This window comes from Branchiostoma belcheri, unplaced genomic scaffold (assembly GCF_001625305.1).
Source record: "Branchiostoma belcheri isolate BF01 breed outbred unplaced genomic scaffold, Haploidv18h27 scaffold12, whole genome shotgun sequence".
In the NCBI taxonomy this organism is placed as follows: Eukaryota; Metazoa; Chordata; class Leptocardii; order Amphioxiformes; family Branchiostomatidae; genus Branchiostoma; species Branchiostoma belcheri.
The window spans coordinates 2757516-2778470 of record NW_017802602.1 but is presented as its reverse complement, the minus strand read 5'-3'; the positions used below and the strand labels follow the sequence as shown (position 1 = coordinate 2778470).

Here is a 20955-nt window from a genome sequence, read left to right as displayed (position 1 = left end):
ATATCAAGGTTGGGGTAGTGCTCAAGGGCACGCGGCGCTTCACAGAAGTAACCGAAGTGAAGTATGTTTCCAGACGTAGTATTGGCGAATTCTCTACCAGACTACCTCTGCTGGCTATATATAGGAGAATATTTGCTATGGGAGTTTGGCCGCCTTATAGTTGGACTGGCCGCGCAGTTAGAAGGGAAAGAAACTACTTTCCCGCGGCCGGACTCCCTTGGCCAATTTTACTCTCTTTTTTGCCGAATTCTACGATCCGTATTCCCGTAGAAAGGCCTGGTGCAGGCTATTGGTGAATACTGTATGCCAAACACGCAGCCACGGTCTCGTGTCGTACAACATGAAGTCGCAAGGTGGCGTCATTGTCATTTGCTGCTATGAACGGCGGATTTCAGCGCACGAGCGTCTCCAAAACATCGTCTTAAAAGCCTTTCATATTTAAAAACAAGGATACAGATGAGGTGTAGAACAACATTTGACATGTAAATATACCTTCTGGTGTCAATATTCATTGCTATTGAAAAGAACATGATCCTGTCATAGGTGTTTTCCATGGGGGATTCCCCGGCGTCATCACTTCCGCATTCGAAATGATCGAAACTTGCGGGTTCCTCCCAGTGTGCGGCAGTTGTGTCGAACAGATCGCAAGAGCGGACGTTTCGTCGCCTTGCCAGGCAGCCTTTACACACCTATAAGGCTGTAAGGGAGGCTAGTAAATCTTCCTGTCACCTGGGGGTTAGACTGGACCTACAGGCGGGTAGGTGTTCTTTATTGTACTCTAAGGGTCGGTGGGCCGGTGGGAGGGTTTGTTTGTTACTCTGTAACCCTTTTTGCATGATAATCATGCAAAAAGGGTTACAGAGTCGTCCACGGCTAGGGTACCATCCTGGTTAGTTTACGTCCGCAGCAACAGTCTCACCTGGTTGATCTTGGTATAGAACTCGTACGTACTATTGAAATGCTTGGATCATGACCACCAAACAAGTATGGACAATCCAAATACTAGTACTTGATTCTACAGTTGACATGATACTACTGTTACGATCTTACTACTAGGTTCAGTCTGTATTGAAGTAGACATGGTGTACTTTGTATGGATTGATTTGTGAGCGGTTCTGAGTTGGCCATTTCTCAGAAGCACCCTTCTGTGGGAAACAATGGTTGAGTCATGATTACTTTAGCCCACCTGTTTGCAGAGTAAAACACACATACGATAGGCGTATTGAATTTGTCTGTTGTTACGCGGCGCTCGCCGAAAGGAAAGGGACGGTACGTTAACTTCTGTGCCGTGTAATACTATACATAGTAACCGTATGAAAAGCCAAGGGTGAGATAAGATGGTTTTAGATATAATGGAGGTCACAATTAAAATCAAAGGGGAATTTCACAAATAATTCGTTCTGCGTGTTTTCGCGCATATATAATATATATAAGTAATATGTATGTACTTCTTGATTATAGTGAGAGGCGTTCGGGTGCCGACGTCTACTCAGAGATATGATTTATTGATTTCTAGTAAACGTGTGCAGACATGTCATACTTTGACAATGGCTTTCCTTTGTGATAAACGTACTAATATGAAGACGACTTTTAATATTTACCGGAATATGTAGATTTTATAGTGTCTCTCTAATTTTCATAATGCATATTGTATGTTACAAGGGCGCAACTCGGCCTAACCAGGCCCGTGAGTCCCTTTCCCAATAAAACTTGAATTTTCATAAAGGTCTTGAATTATTTGCCGTGCCCCTTATAAAAAACGTCTCTGACAGAGTGACACGGTATTGAAGACGAAGATAGTAATGGTTTATTTGTTCATACATACATACATACATGTACATAAACTAACATGTCAAACACATCTCGCGGCCCATAGGCTGAATTGGGGTGTTAACATTTACAAAACGAAGCTCAGGTTTTAAAACACGTACTAGAATATCGGAATTTAAGGCATCATATCATATATTAAAATAGATGTAAATCTCACATATTAAAAACAACTCTCAATACAAATGTAAAATGAAGGTAACTATAAAGGACATGTAAACTCTAGCAAAAACTAAAAATTGCAATAATAGAGTGAGGAAGGCATCGTTAGTCATGTCAATGTACAATTAGTTGTTAATCAAGCGCGTCATGTACGGGACAGCGCTGTTTCTGTATCTTTCAGTTCTACATCGCTGGAGTTCTAGGTTGTTAGAATAGCGAGTTTGACGGTTGAAGATGGCGGACCCCAGACAGGACATGTACGACGCCCTCACGCGTCTCCGGCAGCACATCGGCAGCGGGAGGCTCGTGCTGTTCGTCGGCGAACAACTGTCAGTACTCCCGTCGCCCGCTAGGCTGGACCACTGGTGGCGAATACAGGTTTGTTTAAATTAGCCTCTACGTATTAAAAATCTCCAAGCAGATCTTTCGGTGGGGGAAAGACAGTATCAAATTTGCTAGCCTGTATATGAATGGCAGTGAGAAAATGCATAGACGTAAACAGCTATATGTGCAATGAAGAAAACAACAAATTCATAACAAGTCATTTTTTTAGCTTTTTATTATGATAATGATTGTTCTAAATAATTAACTATGGGGCATTTTTTTTTCTTTTGATGTTTGTTCATTTCTGACTACCCCCTCCGCTCAGAACGGCATCAGTGGTCTGGCCCAACTTGAGTCCGACTTCATGACAAACCTTCCCCAACGGCCGGCCAAGGTGCACAACGTCCTCCGCACCCTGGGAACGTTCCCGCTTATCCTCACGACCAATCAGGACGAACTTCTGGAGAGGCTGCTCTGGGGACGAGGGAGTCTGGGCTTTGCATTGGGAGAGAAAATTCGACTCGACCAGGTATTTACAGATTGAATTAATAAACAAGAAGCCATAGGTGACAATCCTCCGTGAAGTTTTATATTTTGCAACAAAAATAATCCCAAGCGTCAACGCCAGACCTACTGTGCAGACATAAGGCAATGGTTAATACAATGAGGGCGCGTCACAAGCATAAAACATAAAAAGACCTAAATCCATTACTGCTCTCAGGGCGTGTAAAGATACTGTGCTTCAAGTTCGAAGTTCATTTTAATTACATTCACATAAAGATCGGACTATCATGGTCGTGTCACTAGTAACAAAGACAGCCCCACCGTCCGTGCCTGTTACTTATTAAGCGCGACTGGCAAATTCCAGCAACAGTTGCGGCCAGCACCGCGAGTGTTGCTGCCGTGGTACCACTTATCGGCCCCTGACAGTTCTGCCTGAAGTTCCACCCCCCCACCGCTATTCCAAACAACGGGTTTTTTTGGACCATTCCAATTTGCCTCATAATTGTAGGGGTGCATCTGCAATATTACATTGTACGCGAAAGCAGCAACGGCAAAAATACACATTCGTGCATCAACACGGGCATGCCCGCAGACGGCGTATAAAATTGCATGCCGATTACACAAAGAGAACCCAGTGTTTTGACTGCAAACATGAAAAAAACGACTCTTCACAGCACTCCGTCACGTCCGGAGGTCCTGACCTCCTTCACGGAGTAATGAAGATGATGATATTAAATGATCAATATTTTGCCTCTTCTCAGAAATAAGTAGAATCAGAATTGGATTTGATTGTTTATTTGATAGATCTCCATACACTGCACTATTCATCCTGGAGTCATAAAAGTTACAAATACATATCATTACAAACCTATTAACACATATTAAACGTATGTACACTTATCATAACACTTGGAATAATTACAACCTATAACTGTCTATCCTTAACTAGCCTATATAGTACGATGTAAAAGGGGGGAAAATTGGAAAATTATTTTCTTCGTAAATATTTTCTAAAAACTACAACATGGTTAATGTTAATCTCCAAGCAGATCTTTTGGTGGGGGTAAGACAGTATCAAATTGGCCAGTCTGTAACCCAAATGGTGGGGAATTGGCCAGTCTGTAACCATTTCCCCAGCGAAGATCTGCCGGTACTCGCACAGGCAGGAGCACTTCTTTTCAAAAATGGTGGGGAAATGGTTACAGACTGGCCAATTTGATACTGTCTTACCTCCACCAAAAGATCTGCTCGGAGATTAGGTTAAGGTGTCTTAGATGTGAAAGTCTTCCTTGATCCAGGTAGGGCAGGTGATGAAGGACTGGCCGGCGCTCCACAGGCACCTGATCGTCAAACTGTTCGGGGACACCAGCTACACGGCCCGCTGCAGCGTACGTCTGTCTCCCGTGCTTTTTATAATACTTTAGTATCCTTCCTTCCTTCCTTTTTTCCTTCCTTCCTTCCTTCCATCCTTCCTTCCTTCCTTCCTTCCTTCCTTCCTTCCTTCCTTCCTCCCTTTCCTACCTACCTACAAGAAAGAAGTATCCTTCCATTCGTATCGGTACCTTTAAAAGTGTTAGTGGAATGATAAGAGTTATTTTGTATAGAGTCAGAAGACAGATAAGAACAACAATAGGGAGAGTGGGTTGTTGATCTACTGTATCTGGAAGCTAGCCTGGGCCCATTCCCTCTCCTTTCACTGCTTTAATTACACTACATTAAGTCAGGTATCCATTTTACACCAGGGTGGAGTGAGGAAAAAGTCTTGAACTTGAAGTGGCTTTCTTAAGGAGTTAGTCATAGCCAGTTAGTCATTCGACGCAATTATGAGATGATTGATGAAAAGATGTTATATACCACAACAGGAAGAATCTCGGCAGTTCCTTGATGACATCCTGCGTGGTGAACCTGGCCGTGAGGTTGCAGCTGCGGAGTTTCTTGCCAAAGTGTTCCAGGAAAGGCCGGTCCTGTTTCTGGGCTGCGACTTACAACACGACTTCTACAAGCGCCTCCTGGCGAGATTCGTCACAAATGCTCCGGTATGAATTGTCTTTGGTCTCAGCAACACAACAACACAGGATTCATGTCAGTGTTATATTTCATAATACACGTACAATGTGCACAAAGACACATAGTGTGAAGGCTTTTTGTCGTCAAGCGTGGAACTAGGAAATGATTTGTACATTAGTACTCCATGCTTTAAGGATACGCAAAATTACCTTTTTTGTGGTATACCTGTAATCATAATGTGGAAATCATCATCATCATAGCTCATCGCTGCAACCAACAATCATATTGCAAGCCAAAGAGATGGCCAGACTGGAAGAGGATCGTCAGCAGTGAAAACCTTTGCCAACCATCATGCTGCCCCAACGGCTGACTATTAGCTATGGGAGAGAATGAGTGAGTGAGTGAGGAGTGAGTGAGTGAGTGAGTGAGTGAGTGAGTGAGTGAGTGAGTGAGTGAGTGAGCGAGCGAGCGAGCGAGTGGGTGGATGAGTGAGTGAGTGAGTGAGTGAGTGAGTGAGTGAGTGAGCGAGCGAGTGAGTGAGTGAGCGAGCGAGCGAGCGAGCGAGTGGGTGGATGAGTGAGTGAGTGAGTGAGTGAGTGAGCGAGTGAGTGAGTAGCAGCTGCTATTCAAGCCAACTTGAGGTAGCAGTCGTACATAGTTGTACAATGTACTATTCACCGTACACCCCCTACCCCAGATTGACCACTACACGTTTGAGTCGTCTGAGATCCGGGGCTGTCCCCGCCACGGCAGCCTGGTGACCCTCAAGGCCAACCTGGAACTCTGGGAGTTTGTTCAGTACCTCAGTACCGGGAGGATGGAGGAGAATATACAGCCGGGACAGGTAATAAAACTGGAACACTTTGAGACAAAAAATCTGTCATGGGTTCTTGTTTCATTGGTTGAAATTATTAACAAAATGTCCTAAATATCTGACTGTCCATCGCCAAAGGAGAACTGATGAAGGTTAGAAATCCGGGTAAACAATACTCATAGAAAATTCAGACTGCAAGTACGTCTGGATAAATTACGGAGATCGTTCTTTAGTGACGCTGAAGAAGAGTGATGGATGTCGCTCAAAGCGTTCGGAATTATATCCGTAATTTATCCAGTAGAAGATTTTGAATTTTCTATGAGCACTCTACCTAAGGTTTGTATAGCTACAAATCTTTGCACATGTATTTTGCTATGACCTACATGACATATGTATCTGTATCGGTATAGCCAGGATAACCGCCCTTCGGTGTAACACATACACCAGCTTCGCAGGCACGCGACGCGGCGGCAGCTAGCTACACTACACGGATCGACTTGTTACACCTAACTTTGGAACATCTAACTCTAAACATTGTTTAAATCTATCTATGTCTTCAATATACATTCCCACAGGTGTATGAGAAGTCCTATCTGGGCACGCAGCGGGAAGAGTACCTCCTGCAGCAGCTGGCTCTGGAGAAGCAGGCCTCGGAGATCGTCTTCCACACGTCCAGCATCACGAACGCGCTGGCCACGGACGAGGCCCTGGAGTTCATCTCTAAACCGGCGCTACAAGACATCTACCGCAGTGACCCCTTCGGTAAGGGCACGGTATCGCGCCAAATACTAGTGTCTTTGCTCAGTGGAGTAGTACGCTTGCCTGGAGTTTAGGTGTACGATTGCAAAACTGAGTTCTTTTTTAGATGAATATAGTCGGGCATGTGTTCATCTCCAAACGGGTACTACAAGACACGCAGCGACCCGTTCGGTAAGGGCCCTGTACATGTTGTCTTCAGAACCATGCTATATTTTGAGGCACTGTGCTCTGAACCACTGTGTTATATATTCTGAACCACTAAGGCAAGGTCTTGGATAGCCCACACTTATCCAGCCAGAAGCGTGCCTGAGAGCAAAGCTTCGTTCTTGGATACGCGGAGACTATCCAGAACCATGCCTGATTCTATTAAACCCTAATCCACTTTGGCATAGAATTACCTAGATAGGACAGGGCTCGTCACACAGCAAAGATGAAATATCTACAAGTATTGCGAATTCCAAGTGTAACGGTACGATATGACTTGACCTCGATTTCATGATTTTGATTTTAAATTTATCAGGAGTATTCACAGAAGAGCACGTGACTAGGGCCCTGGACGCAATGAAAGCCAGACGGGATAACCTAATCAAGGTATTTTAGCCTTTTATTTTTTATTTTATTCACATGGATTTTTGAGCATTGGATAGGAAGCACTTGTTGTGCTTATGTGAATCCGCTGCTCATAAAACATAATACAAATGTTAACATAAAGATGACATAAAGTATAACATAAACATAAAATGAAAGTGGCTGGCGCACCAATACCTATAGCATAACATTAATGAGATTGGTCCAATCTTCCAGAGTGGTGGATATAGTTAAGCACAATATCAAAGATACGGCTGCAGTTAGTAGAGTATGGGAGGGAGGGGCTGCCTATAAGAAGTAAAGTACATAACGAGGAGTCGTTTGCGTTGAGTGGGTCGGAAGGAAGTATGTTTTCAAGATGAAGGCAAGATATAGATAACAACATTTTGGTCCTTTCAGTATTATAACATTTGCAGTGTAATAAATAGTGCTCTGGTGTCTCATTTGGATGCCCACATTTGCACTCGGGACTAGTGATACAGTGATATTAGCCTTTTACGGAACCAACTACAAGATTTATTCAGATATAGCCGGTTATATCAATGTTACATCTCATATCTGATTGAGATTTTGTTCACTATTTTATCTGCTTTTGAAATTGAAAGAAGTGGATATTTATTAAACTGGTAAATAGTATCTTTTGGGAAGTACAATATCCATTACGGTTGGTTGTCGAGAAATTCTAGAGCGAAATGGTAATCTTACTTACAATAACGGTAACCTACAATAGATTTACAAATTTACCAGTGGAAAAATGACTTTATTTACCGACTTCACTTTTTTTTGTAATACAGAAAATCCGCGAAGGAACCAAAGTTGTGACGTTGTTCTTCTACCACGGACTGAAGGCCGAGCTCGACCCCGACAGAGTCCCGGACCCCAGGGAGCGACAGATGGCCATCAAGAAGTATGTGGAAGTCATCAACCTGTGCCAGACCTTCGTCTCCAGCAAGAGCTCCCTGGAAATCCGCATCGTCGACTGGACAGACCCGGCAGAGATCAGGGAGATCGACAAGGAGAAGTTTGGCTTGGCTAGACTTAAAGGTACGTCAGACAAAATGATCAAAAGATACACTTTGACCCACTCCTGACGTCACGTTTCCATAATGTCACGTGACGGATGAGAGTGGATCAGTATTCCTGAACAAGGTTGAATATTCCGTTCAGAAATTGGTACGTGGGTTCTGTTACGTGAGAAACTTGGAAAGATAGTTTCTAGACTTAAGTCTTGTTATATGCTCTACCTGAGCACAGATTAGCTTTCAATTCGTAAACCATTCAAAGAATGCTGTAGGAAGCTGAACAATACCCCTTTTCTTATATCTAGGAGGCGAAGACGAAGCTATTTTCCACGGCCACCCGGCGACAGCCGGCAAGAAGGCTTTCGCCGTGCAGCTGATTGCCATCAACGGAGAGGAGACCGCGCGGAAGCGGAAGATATACGAGAAGTCTCGCGAGAGGTCGTGGAGCGCCGAGGATTCGGTCAGACGTCTGCTGCAGGAGGTGCTCAGCGCCAACAGGGACCTGGTGGACAGGCACGGCGAGCACATGTCTGCTATCAAGGTATGGTGCTGCATGGAATAGGAGATTTACCAATGATGATAAAAGGTATCTAATGGTGATGATTGATTTAGGCGACTTTTTTTCTATCTTGTTCAGAAAGAGGACCTGGAGAAGCTACTGTACATGAGTGAAATCCATCTTCTGACCAACAAGAAGCTGGACCAAGGAAGCGACTTCATCAAGGTGAATCTTCAGGAATATCATTACCAGGGTCATGTTGATTTGATTATATGGATGACATCCTCTGGGAACCCCAAAACTGATGCGCGCGTGCGACTAAAATAAGTTTGGCAAAAAAAGTTGCCTTCGTCATGAAATCTCTACTTTGCACTGATTTAGGCGTTAATACCTTAAGATATCATGATAAAAGATTTAGGCATTTTTTGTTTTGCAACAGGCATTGAGAAGACGAAGGAAGAAGTGAAAAAAGTTGGTTGATAACCAGATGCTGATATGGGAAGTCATGATAAACCTTCATTTTTACAGATCGGCAGCGGCAGCTTTAGCACGGTGCACAGGGCTACACGACAGGGGCGACCAGTGGCCGTAAAGATTCTAAATGAAGTCAAAAACACAAAAGACCTGAAGGCCTTCCAAGATGAATTCAAACTTCTAAGGTACTTATTGACATTGAACCTATCGACTTTATGTAGCGCAAAATTGCTGTTGTAATAATAAGCACGCTAGGTGTAACCAGCCTCATCAAGATGTCAGTTACACTAAGGCACATCTTGAACTGGCTGCAATAATGATTTGTTCTCAACCGGGACGGGGGGGGGGGGGCGGGTACAGACTTCCGACGAACTTTGAGCCAGTGACACGTCCGACAAAATCACGTGTCTACAACACTTTGGTCGGATAGCTGATGAAGACCGAGAGATTCGGTTGCAAAATTCCAGCCAGTCAAGTTCTTTTGATAACAGTTAATTTGTCATCATGCTTACCAAAGGAAAACATTGTTTTTGCTCAGTTTCGTCTTCTTCTTCTCCAAACCAAAAAGGTCAATGACCTGAACCAGATGGCTGTGGCTATGCATATGGTAACTAGCGTCGGTTACATCATGTTGCAAGTTTATAGCAGGAGGGATTTAGACTCCTGTCTGACCATATATATGAATGTGTTTGAGTAAGAATTAGCAGAGCAGACCTATGCTAAAAAGGTAAACTTTATGCGTTTTCTTTGCAAATGTTACCTAGTTATGTTTTTTTTTTCATTCTTGTTCTCCACAGAGATATGCAACACGACAACATCGTCCAAGTGGTGGACTGCATCGTGCAGGACAACAGACTGGGCATCATCATGGAGTTTGTGGACGGGGGAAACCTCCGGGACCACCTCAGGAAGTCGGGAGCTCAGGAGAAGGACTTCGTGCTGCGATTCGCCAAACAGATCGGTCTCGCACTGGAGTACCTGCACGGAAAGGACGTCATGCACAGGGATGTCAAACCAGAAAACGTCTTCGTAAGTCTATGCACTACCTAGTTATGCGAAGCGTGTGAACATCTGTCTTCCGTTATCGCTAATTGTCGCACTTGGTCCTTCTATATGCAGTTTTCCCACCCCAATACCATTAAGCTAGCAGACAATATAAGATAACGATAATTATATGTCCTCTTTGTTCTGCTTAGAGATACTATGATTGATAATGTTGGGTGTTTTCGGTGTAATATAGCTAGCTGTTGCCGGGGCATGTGTTTGCGAAGCTGGTGTGTTACGCCAGTTATACTGGCTATACAGATACAGATACAGAATCATTATGTCCAAAATGTACAGATTTCAGAGGACCACAGCATCTTCAAGTTGGGTGACTTCGGGCTCGCCAAAGTGACTGAGGGCACACGGCAGACCAAGACCATCATCGGGTCCTACCGCTACATGGCCCCGGAAGTGATGTCATCCCGCGGGCACTACTCCAAGAAGGCAGACGTGTACAGTTATGGTAGGTGCAATTCTTTACTCCAACTCTAACTTAGTTGGTACAGAAAAAACCTTCAATAAAAAGTGTCTCAGAATTGGTTCTGAGTAGTTGAAGTAGTTATGTAGTTTTTTTTTTAGTTCTTAAGTTTTCTAAGTGCGTTGCCTCTTTTTGCAGCTTTATGCTTGATCGAGCTGATTGGTGGAGAGATGGTCTTCAGCAACATCGCCATACACAAGCATGCGATGGATGAAAAGCTACGCGGGGGGCTGCCTGACATCCCGGTAAGGATTTACATCATGCCAATGTCAATATAATGATATCCACTAAGGTGCCCCAGTTCCCAAGAGATGAAATGGCACAACTGACTATTATCATTATAGAGTTAGATTAGTAGATCGTAAAACTTCATGTTAGCATATAGTTTTATACCACTCCTCAATACATTCTGTACTCATTGTTCTTGTCAATGCCTGTTTGCAATTTGCCTTCGGGCATGAACTTGCAATAAATAACTCTACATTATGCGTATCTTTTTATAGAAAACCTGCGATGAGTATGGGCCGAGGATGAAACCAACAATTGAACGATGTCTGAGGGCTGAAGCACAGCGGCCGTCCATGACTAAGGTAAAATGTACAGTCATTGTAAATCTTGTTTTATATTTTTATTTTGTGGTCTCATTGTGAAATATCCGTAGGCTCAACGTGCTCGTCGTGTGGTCGTGTGGTGTAACGGTGGCGTGTTCGACTCAGACCCAAGAGGTCCCGGGTTCGAATCCTGCCATACCACCGATCTTGTGCCCTTGGGAAAGGCACTTTACACGACTTTCCTCACTTCACTCAGGTGTAAATGAGTACCTAGCTTCGGTTAAGGACGTCCCTCGGATAGGATGTTAAATGGAGGTCCGAGTTTGGGAAAAGCCACACCCCACGCACGTTAAAGAACCCACTGCACTTTTAAAAAAGAATAGGGGTCCTTCCCCTGTAAGTGTTCTTAAATGATCTTATGCAGCTTGTACTTACCAGTACAAAACTGGCGTGTTACGCCTAAAAAGGCGGTTTACCGGTTACATTAAATGCGAAACAAACAAACCAACCAACAAACAAACAAACGTTAAGTGAGATTACCTTCCTACCAGGTGATGCAGATGCTGTTTGGTTCTGCTCCTGTGAAGACTGACACAGGGCACCTGGAGCTTCTTTGCCTGGGCACCAGAGATGCCACAGCTGGTACGTCGTGAAAACTTTAGAAACTTTCTTACGTGGTGTAAAGTTGAATATTGCTTGACAAGCCACGTGTACACTAATCTACTATAGATTGAAATCATAACTAATTATTACAATGACAATGACTTGTGATCCACAATTCGCTTGGTATTTCTGTTAAGCCACTCTTCCTGTTGTTCTTAACATGTAATACATACATTGTCTGTCATGATGATGATGATGACGATGATTGGTATATTAGAAGGAATTCAACACAATCTGACAGAGCAGTCGGCAGACTGAATTAGCGTCAGACGTTACAGAATCAATCAAGTGGATAAAATCTAATAACCCCTAAAATATATTAACACATTACAAAATATTTACAGTTCAATTAGTTATTTTGTCACACAGAGATACATAAAATCTACTACCACATTTAACGTCATTGGACGTCTCATTTCATTATCTATTCTACAGCTGCTTTTGAGGGAAGCCCTAGCTCTTCAGTGACGGTCATGTTCAACGGTTCCCCGGTTATGCTCTTAAATGTCGGACTGGGAGTTCTCAGGTCCTGCCAGGAGCTTGCAGGTGGGTTTATTTTATCAATGCGTATCTTAAATTGATTACATCATATCATACTGTATCTGTCTTACTTCTAACTTTGTATGAAGGCCATTCTGATGAGTCAAATTAGATAAATGATACCTTTGTGGAAAAATAAGTCTCCTTATATGTTGCTGCAATGTTTTATCATGTCTTGTCAGCAAGGCAACCTAATTGTACTAGTCACTGGCTAGGTGAGCTGCCCTGGCTGGGAGGGTTGAACTAGCCAAACCAATACCAATGAACTGAATGAATCCAACCTGCCACTGAAAACATATCCTCTACAGGGCAGCTGCCAAACCTGGTGTTCGTATCCTCGCGCCATTCTGACCACGCTGGTGAGCTATCTACCCTGGTGAATCAGAAGGTCCTTCCTCAAGGAGAAAAAGAAAACAATGATGCCCAGCTGACGATCCTCTGTCCGGATCACGCCATAACTTCACTACAGCAGCGATGCCAGGATGACAATTGTGACGACACGGTATACACATCTTCTCCAAGAAATAAAAAACAGTTCTTCAAGCAACTGGATATCATTTTTAAATCATAACCAGTTGCTTGAGTAACTGTTTTGTCGTATCTAGTTACCTTGATGTCTGACCTTTGTCGACATAAACACATTTTCCTTTTACAAAAGTTCCTTTATGATTTGTATAATTATTTTCCCAGTATCAGCAATGAAAAACTGTTGTAAAGAACTGTCGGATGTAATAACTGTCGGATGTGATGCTTTGTTTACAGGCCATGTGGATTTCCTGTGAACAAGACAAAACGTACGAGGTGAACACCTTTGCAGGAAGACTGGGAGTTAGGAGACTTCCCAGTTCTCATAAGAATGCTGGTCAGTAAGCTTACTTACATATGAATGACATATTACACTTCTTTATATCCTGTATTTGCAATGTATACAATTTATTCATGCTATGTCAAATACCGTATTTTGGTGATAAAAATAATATACTCTTAACGTTACTATCATCATTCTGTAGCAGGATGTTAGTAACTTCATCATTCACAAATTATATTTGTATGGGTCAATTCTAATGTTTCATATCATACTTTTATAATCCTAAGGTTTTGTGCTGTACAACAATGAGCGTCCTGTACTGCGTTACCTGGTGTACAGAGGATCTGAAAAAGTCAGTACCCTTGATACTGACCATGAGGTGGTGACTGTAGTAGAAGCAGGCAAAACATTGACAGACTTTGGACAGGTGAGTGTTTTACCTGTTCGTTTATGATTTATTCAATGGCCTACGTGTGTGTTAGATATCCCAACACACCTATTGATAAGGATAAGGGTGACCCGGTCTTCTTGGCCAAATTCCTACAGACGTTACAGGCTTATAATATGCACCTTCTGCCCTGTTACTGAGTGACCAAACATCAATGTTCCATCCGTCACAGGTTGGCGATAACGTGTATGTGATCGGCTCCTGTGCGAAGACAGAGAAGGTGAAAGAACAAGCACCTAACCTCCGCTTCCTCGAGCGCGGTGAAATCGTACCACTGGTGGTTTCCACTAGCACAGCAGACCATGGTAACGTCACTGTCAGTGGTGGTGATCTCGCACCGATCGCTGAGAGTGACTCAGGCGACATAACACAATACGCCAAGGTCGTAACGGTTGTTGAAGAGGGCCCGGGGGAGAGAGACGGGCCAGAGGAAAGTGGTTCTCCTGAGTATCTACTCACCACGACTGATCACAAAGACAACCACCAAGACCAAACTGACGACGTGTATCCGAGTATCCAAGACGCCGTGACGTCTTAAGAATTCCTCTGAAGACGCTTTCCATAAATAGTTTTAATGATGGTGTAAATTCGTAAGAAGGCGTAAATTTAAAATTTGTTTTAACGTAAATGATATACTTCGACATACCATGAGGTAGTACTGGACTGACTTTAATATAGCATTGTCATTTAGATGATATAGCATAGCCTGTCAAAACCGCTACCAGGATTACTATCGTTACTAAATGAAACATGTTGGTCATAGCTTTATTTCAAACAAAAGAGCTACTACGAAGAAGAAAAATTGAAATCTAGTCAAGAGTAACATTTATTTATGATGAAAGCAATCCTTAATTCTTTGGTACCTTGTTCTAACCCCAGCATTTGCAACAACGTTAAAAGAAACTTCACAGTACGCATTGTTTTCACCAAGATCTTTAACAATATTAAAAACTTTAAACATAAAAAATTTAGTACAAACTTATTTCAAGCTAAATACATTCCATTTCTTTCACTTTTTATATCAGTGGTATTTATTCAAAGCTTTTGCGACATTCAAAACTATGAAGCATAAGCATCAAACTGAACTACTTTCCTTAGTTGCTTTTCTGGAGCACTTTTAGATAATTCTTTGCACATCACTACAACATGCCCCAACGGTAATGTTGCTGTCAGGCAGAAAGACCAAAAGCTGCCATGACAAAAAGAAGGAACATTCCAAAGCTGGTTAGCGTCGAGACTTGAGCGGTATCTGCACCACTCCCGGGCGCGTTTGTACAGTCTGCATACTTGTCATAGTCGACTTCCTTGATGGCACACAGTTGTGCCACTTTGCAGTCCTCGTCACATGTAGACCGGTCGAGGCTAACCGAGTTGTACAGGTAGTACTTCTCGAAGTTGTCGGATGAACGGTCGCTGAAGCTGTCCAGGAGGTTCTGAAGTGATGCCGGTGAGGCGTCGGCCAGGTTGAAGGTATCCTTGAGGCTGTACTCGCGTGCCCACAGCGGGGAACCCTGCATGTTCGCCAGGGCCAGGTTGGAGAAATACTGGGCTACATCCTATAGTGGGGGAGGGAAGTACTGTGTTATTCGTGACCAGTCGCAAATTATTATTTTTGTCAACGACATACTGAAAACAAAGTACCAAATCGTTACCCTTTCACTATAAAAATGTCAGAGCTGCCAATGTTTTAAATTGAGGTGACACGACATGCTTCCATGATAACTTCTTTGAACCAAATATGAAAGTGGTTTTGAATAGAGCAATTAAAGAAACCAAGGACAACGTGGCAAAATCCACATAAACAAACAGAAACAAAAGATGCAACAAATCGTGCACATTAAAGCTCTGATATGCAAAGTGTAAAAATCGCCTGTTTTTTTAAATTTGGCATCAAAGAAGTACCGAACGAATGAGTTGTCCAGCTGACGACACTGACCGTTAGATCTCCGGTGTTCTTGTTGTAACTGACCAGTCGGATTCCCGGGTTGTTCCCGCCAACTCCGTCCAGTGTAGTGGTCCACGGGGTCACGGCCGGGGCCAGCAGCATGGAGTTCACGGCCCTGCCTGGCAAACCAACAAAATATGTACTTGTGTCAGGACTTGCATATCTTTATAACACAAATGGAACACTCGTTCTGTTCCAATGACCATGGGTGGCCGCAAATGGAACGCGAGTTCTGTTCCAATGACTATGAGTGGCCCAAAATGGAACACGAGTTCTGTTCCAATGGCCGCTGGTGGAACACGCGTTTTTCGTGGACTCGGTCGTTTATTCGTTGGTGATAGGAAAAGTCCATGTTCACGGCCCTACCTAGCAAACCAACAAAATATGTACTTGTGTAAGGACTTGTATATCTTCATAACACTATTTCCTATTAGAATCATTCTTCCGTCAATAATTTCATTATGTTTGTGAATGGATGAATAACAAAGTTGTTTATTCGCTTTTTAACGAGAGCTGAATTTATGATGACCGTCTGTCATCTCCATTATCACGGTAATTATCATTGGTTTACTATATATACGCTGTACTGCTAACCCAAGCGTAATACATACACACATACACTGTAGCTCTTGTTAGAATTATTATTGTGTACGTATCTTTACACAATTTGTACGTCATTTTGAAGCACTAAACGATGGGGGATGCGGGCCCAAACTGCAAATAAAAGATGAGTACACATCTAATATAACCTGCATTATTGTCGTGTTGTTACCTTCATCGTCATAGAAAAGCTTGAAGCTGTCGCAGTGTTGATGGGCAAAGAACTGGCCCCTGATGACGTCAGCATGTCTGGTGACGACCTGCAGGTAGCGCCTGTTGTATTCTGGGTAGAACCAACTCTTGCCCTTGGATCGTTCGAAGAACCCTGGAGGCACGTGACCAATCAGGAACACCTACAGAAAAGAGCGCTTTTATTGAAGCACATATTTTTGGCGACGCCTCAGGGGAGGGTCCAGTCGTAAGTGGACACAGCTGAACAGGCATTTTCTGCTATATGTTAAGGACAAGGACCACCTGCTAGCTAAAGTTTTAAGTGCTACATTTTCTGTGTCAATGTGAGTAGAGTGTACATACAGATACAGTTAGAGTGTACATACAGATACAGTTAGAGTGTACATACAGATACAGTTAGAGTGTACACACAGATACAGTTAGAGTGTACATACAGATACAGTTAGAGTGTACATACAGATACAGTTAGAGTGTACATACAGATACAGTTAGAGTGTACATACAGATACAGTTAGAGTGTACACACAGATACAGTTAGAGTGTACATACAGATACAGTTAGAGTGTACATACAGATACAGTTAGAGTGTACATACAGATACAGTTAGGAAGAATACACTACACGGACCTTCTCATTGTCGGTTGCTGCCTGTTGCAGAACTCCCTCTAGCCAGGAAAACTGCCCGGCTGGGTCCGTATTATCATCAGTAGGCGCAGTCACCCTGTCGTTAGTGTAGTAGTACACGGTGTTCAGCCCAACAAGCCTGAGGCCGGGGCTAATCGGCATCGTGTAGTAAGCACCTGTAGTGGTGAAAAAGACGGAAATGTTTCGTCGTTTAAAAAAATAGCAAGGCTGTAGTTAAAAAGGCAATGAAACAGGTTCACATTCATTTGGTCATGGTTTACACACGAAGAGGAACGGTCAAAATGCGTCCCTAACTTATCATACGCTGGCAAACATGTAACCTCGTTGGTAGCAAACGGCTCAGGAGCAATCCGTGCATACCGTTGACGAAGGTGTTCTTCACATCATCTGACAGCCAATTGGGCACGTTCCACATGCTCCAGGTGGCGTTGTACACAGTGTTGGGCTCGGGCGGCATCTGGTGTTTGGGGTGGTAGTCATGGTTACCGAACACCGGGTAAACCTGGGAAACACGTCATCGGAGTGATGAAGTAACGTTATACGACGACGCCATATTGGTGTAACGACGCCATGTTGGTGTAGCGACGCCATGTTGGTGTAACGACGCCATGTTGCCATGTTCATGTATACATATAAGTAGTAAGTAAGTTCAAATAATGATCAGAGGAATTATTCTTAATCTGGTATTGTTTTTAGACAAAATGCTAGCCTCTACCAGGTTTCAGGAGGCGTCTGGAAAGAGTAGAAATTGACCAAATAGAGAGAGATAACATACCAGGGGTTCGGCAAACAAATTTGGAGGTACTTTTCTACCTTTCAAAAACAGTCACTGATAGATGAATATTCTACTAACTGTAACCTATACAGTCATACCTGTGTGTTTGGGAAGACGGTTCGAAGTAGGTCGGTCAGGTTCCCTATGATAGTCAGCACCACGCCTGTGTTCATCTTATTGTTATAGATGTGGGGAGTGTCGTCTCTATAAAATAACAGTTAAGATGATCAAAAGGACCGTGTGCAAATAGCGGAGAATTACTAGTCTAATTTTAAGAAACAGAAAAATTGGAATTTATAACTTAGAACTTGAGTAGAGTAGAGTAGAGAAGAGTAGAGTAGAGTAGAGTAGAGTAGACGGTAGAGTAGGGTAGAGTAGAGTAGAGTAGAGTAGAGTAGAGTAGAGTAGACGGTAGAGTAGGGTAGAGTAGAGTAGAGTAGAGTAGAGTAGAGTAGAGTAGAGTAGAGTAGAGTAGAGTAGAGTAGAGTAAAGTAAAGTAAAGTAAAGTAAAGTAAAGTAAAGTAAAGTAAAGTAAAGTAAAGTAAAGTAAAGGAATACAAAGCAACAGGTGAGAAGTGCAATGCAATGGCCATGATACGTTATTTCTATTGAAAGTTTTATAAGAAGTTTCAATGAACGTACCCTGTCCAGATGATGAAGTCAGGGTTGGGTTCGATGTCCTTCATGGCGTGTACAGTGTCGTTGATGAGTCGCCAGGGGGCGTCACAGAGATAGTCTCCCCAGCTGCCGGGATCGCTCGGTGTCGGCTGGCCCGCTGTCTGGGAGTCGCAGATTTTCCCGCCCTCCGCGCCGTTCAGGTAGGTGAAGTCATAGTGGAAGTCAGTCACGTGCCAGAAGACGCCTGTGGCGAGAGTTTTTTTGTTTACCGAAGGAAAACATATTGTTTTTGCTCAGTTTCCTCTTCTTCTCCAAACAGTGACCCCAATGACCTGAACCAATTTTGTGTCTGTTACCATGGCAACTAGTGTTGGGTTACATCATGTTGCAATTTTATAGCAGGAGGGATTTAGACTCCTGTCTGACCATATATGTGGTTGTGTTTGAGTACGAATTATCAGAGCAGACCATATGCGAAGGTTAACATTATGCATTTGCCTTGCAAATGTTGCCTTTCTAGTTTTCTTTTATATTCCAACATGTAGTCACAAGACGTGGGGACGGCACACTCAAGTTTTTTAAAACTTATTTTTATGCCGCCACCAACACAGGGGACAATACATTATACGTGAGGGCAGTGCCTTTCCCAAGAGCACAAGACCGGTGGCACGGCAGGGTTCGAACCCGGGACCTCTTGGTTCCGAGATAGACGAACACTTTACCGTTACGCCACACGATCCTACATGGCGATAGTTGGGATCAATGATACTAGTAATTTATAATCTTTTTTCAAGATTCTCAGTGCATGCTGGAAGATGCGGTGCACTATGGGTAATTTCGAAGGGTAAACAAAACAAAATTGTTTCCATGACAACACGTGTTGCGCACGCGTACTGGGTCAATGTTGCCAACTTGAAAAATGATGCTATCATTGCGCTACCCACAATGCCTCGCGTCTCCAAACATGCAATGTCTATTCACTTACGATTACATCATCAAAATGTCTGAAATTGAATCTTAAACATTACTAGCCACATTTTTGCATATCCGGCATTTTAAGGCCTAATTTACGACATCATACAAACCCAGTATCATTAATGTTCTATCCCTTCGAACCCTACCTATGACGTCATTGAGTTCAAATGGGATTCCCCGTGCGTTCCTATGTAGTGCTTCACCTTGCTACTTTACCCCTCCCCAATACGCCCAACGTCAGCCTTCAGGTGTTGAACGATACCGTGTTCGATAACAGGTTTACTTGGGTGGAAAGAGCCACACCATATGACCAACAATTCACATCAAACATTCATATTTATATCTGAACAATTCCCTCTTTCAACACATCAATCCAGAGCATTGAATTCGACTGCTAGATACAGGTATCAGTATCAGTCTCAGACAAATTTCAAGAGAGAAACAGTAGATAAACGAGTGCACAAACCGTCAGCGCTGCAGTGTACAGCTAGGGCACAGAACAGAAGTGTAGTAAGGACTGCAGAGCTCCCCATGGTCGATACAAATCTCTGGGGCTTGAAGCACCACACGGCTGGTTGACCTCTTCAACTTTAACGGGTGTGGCGGCGCTACGTCACTGTGAAAACCACAAGCCCCTCCCGGGTTGATTATTTACATGGATCAGTGAGCAACGAACTCTTATCTAATCTGATCGCAAACAACTACGGTGGATGTACTTCAAATCGAGGAAAAATGCGACGTCATTATATTAACACAATTCCACTTAAATCGACAAACCCTACGAGCCTAAATTTGTTGACGGAACACATGACCACTCGTGATGCAGTCTCCACAGGTTTGTGGGGCTTCTCGGAAACCATATACTCGTATTTCGGATACTGGTTATGTTTCCATATGGCAGGGTAATACTCACTGTGTTAGGTCTTTCGGATTTTCTAGTTGTATAGCTGCCACGCTGGACTACAAATCGGCTAACTGATCCTGATAAGGGACATCAGGCCAGAATAACAGTTTGAACACTAAAAAGTTTGAAATAAAAACGAGATTTTTGATATATATGTACAATAGGCTTTTATTTTGAGCCTGCCGAAGTTAAAGCCATTGTGATGAACAATGGGACTCCTTGCTACGTTAACAGATCCTACTTCGTCTTGTATACAATATAAAGCGTCTCAGGGGTTCTAAAGCTATTTAACACCTTGGGTACAATCACACATTTCTTGAACTTTATGCATCAGTAGCTTTGACTGGTTATGAACACGTGCAATTTTCTATCAACATATAGGCCAGCTCTCTGTTACAAGACTTACAATCAGCATGTGTATGTTTATTTTAATCACAGTGTACATGTATACGTGACTCAGAAAGTATCACTGTTCCTAAACATGTTCCTACATAACACCATCCGCTTGTACAACCGTACACTCCAGATTAATCAATAATTGTCTAATTATCATTTTACACAATCATTTTCTTGATTGTAAAAAAAAAAATCGACGTGATTCAGAAGGTGAGCATAATGTCGGGTCTGCAAGGTTTGTAAGTTGAAGTTATCTAACTGTTGTCCACAACTCAAATGTTGCTGACATAAAACAAAACGGTGGCAATCAATATGGGCAAGTCATGGCTAGTCGGCCTTTGTTAACAGAAAACAAACATCCTCTGTATACTTAAACCTAGTGTATCAGTTCTT

General features: G+C 43.0%; 2 protein-coding genes across 3 annotated transcripts; one reads left to right on the top strand and one right to left on the bottom strand.

Annotated features, from left to right (window-relative positions):
• The first annotated feature begins 606 nt into the window (after positions 1-606).
• On the top strand, positions 607-14182 carry LOC109462774. Of its 2 annotated transcripts, none has more exons than XM_019759368.1 (22): positions 607-757; positions 2171-2367; positions 2639-2842; positions 4116-4205; positions 4680-4853; positions 5522-5668; positions 6214-6400; positions 6918-6988; positions 7780-8029; positions 8313-8548; positions 8645-8731; positions 9035-9165; positions 9778-10009; positions 10322-10487; positions 10641-10747; positions 11006-11092; positions 11605-11695; positions 12152-12262; positions 12565-12758; positions 13019-13118; positions 13352-13491; positions 13685-14182. In XM_019759368.1, the coding sequence occupies exons 2-22, from the start codon at positions 2224-2226 to the stop codon at positions 14048-14050; spliced, it is 3315 nt and encodes a 1104-aa protein (XP_019614927.1). In that variant the 5' UTR covers positions 607-757; positions 2171-2223; the 3' UTR covers positions 14051-14182. The 2 variants fall into 2 exon arrangements, with proteins under 2 accessions (XP_019614927.1, XP_019614926.1); XM_019759367.1 differs by having other exon boundaries at positions 2150-2367.
• Positions 14183-14322: 140 nt separating this feature from the next.
• On the bottom strand, positions 14323-19907 carry LOC109462807 (acid sphingomyelinase-like phosphodiesterase 3b). Its single transcript, XM_019759422.1, has 8 exons — positions 19729-19907; positions 18312-18531; positions 17768-17873; positions 17255-17396; positions 16877-17049; positions 16230-16410; positions 15449-15576; positions 14323-15068 (listed from the first exon to the last, which is right to left on the bottom strand). Exons 1-8 carry the CDS (start codon positions 19793-19795, stop codon positions 14682-14684), a joined length of 1404 nt encoding a protein of 467 aa, XP_019614981.1. The 5' UTR covers positions 19796-19907; the 3' UTR covers positions 14323-14681.
• Between the last annotated feature and the right edge of the window lie 1048 nt (positions 19908-20955).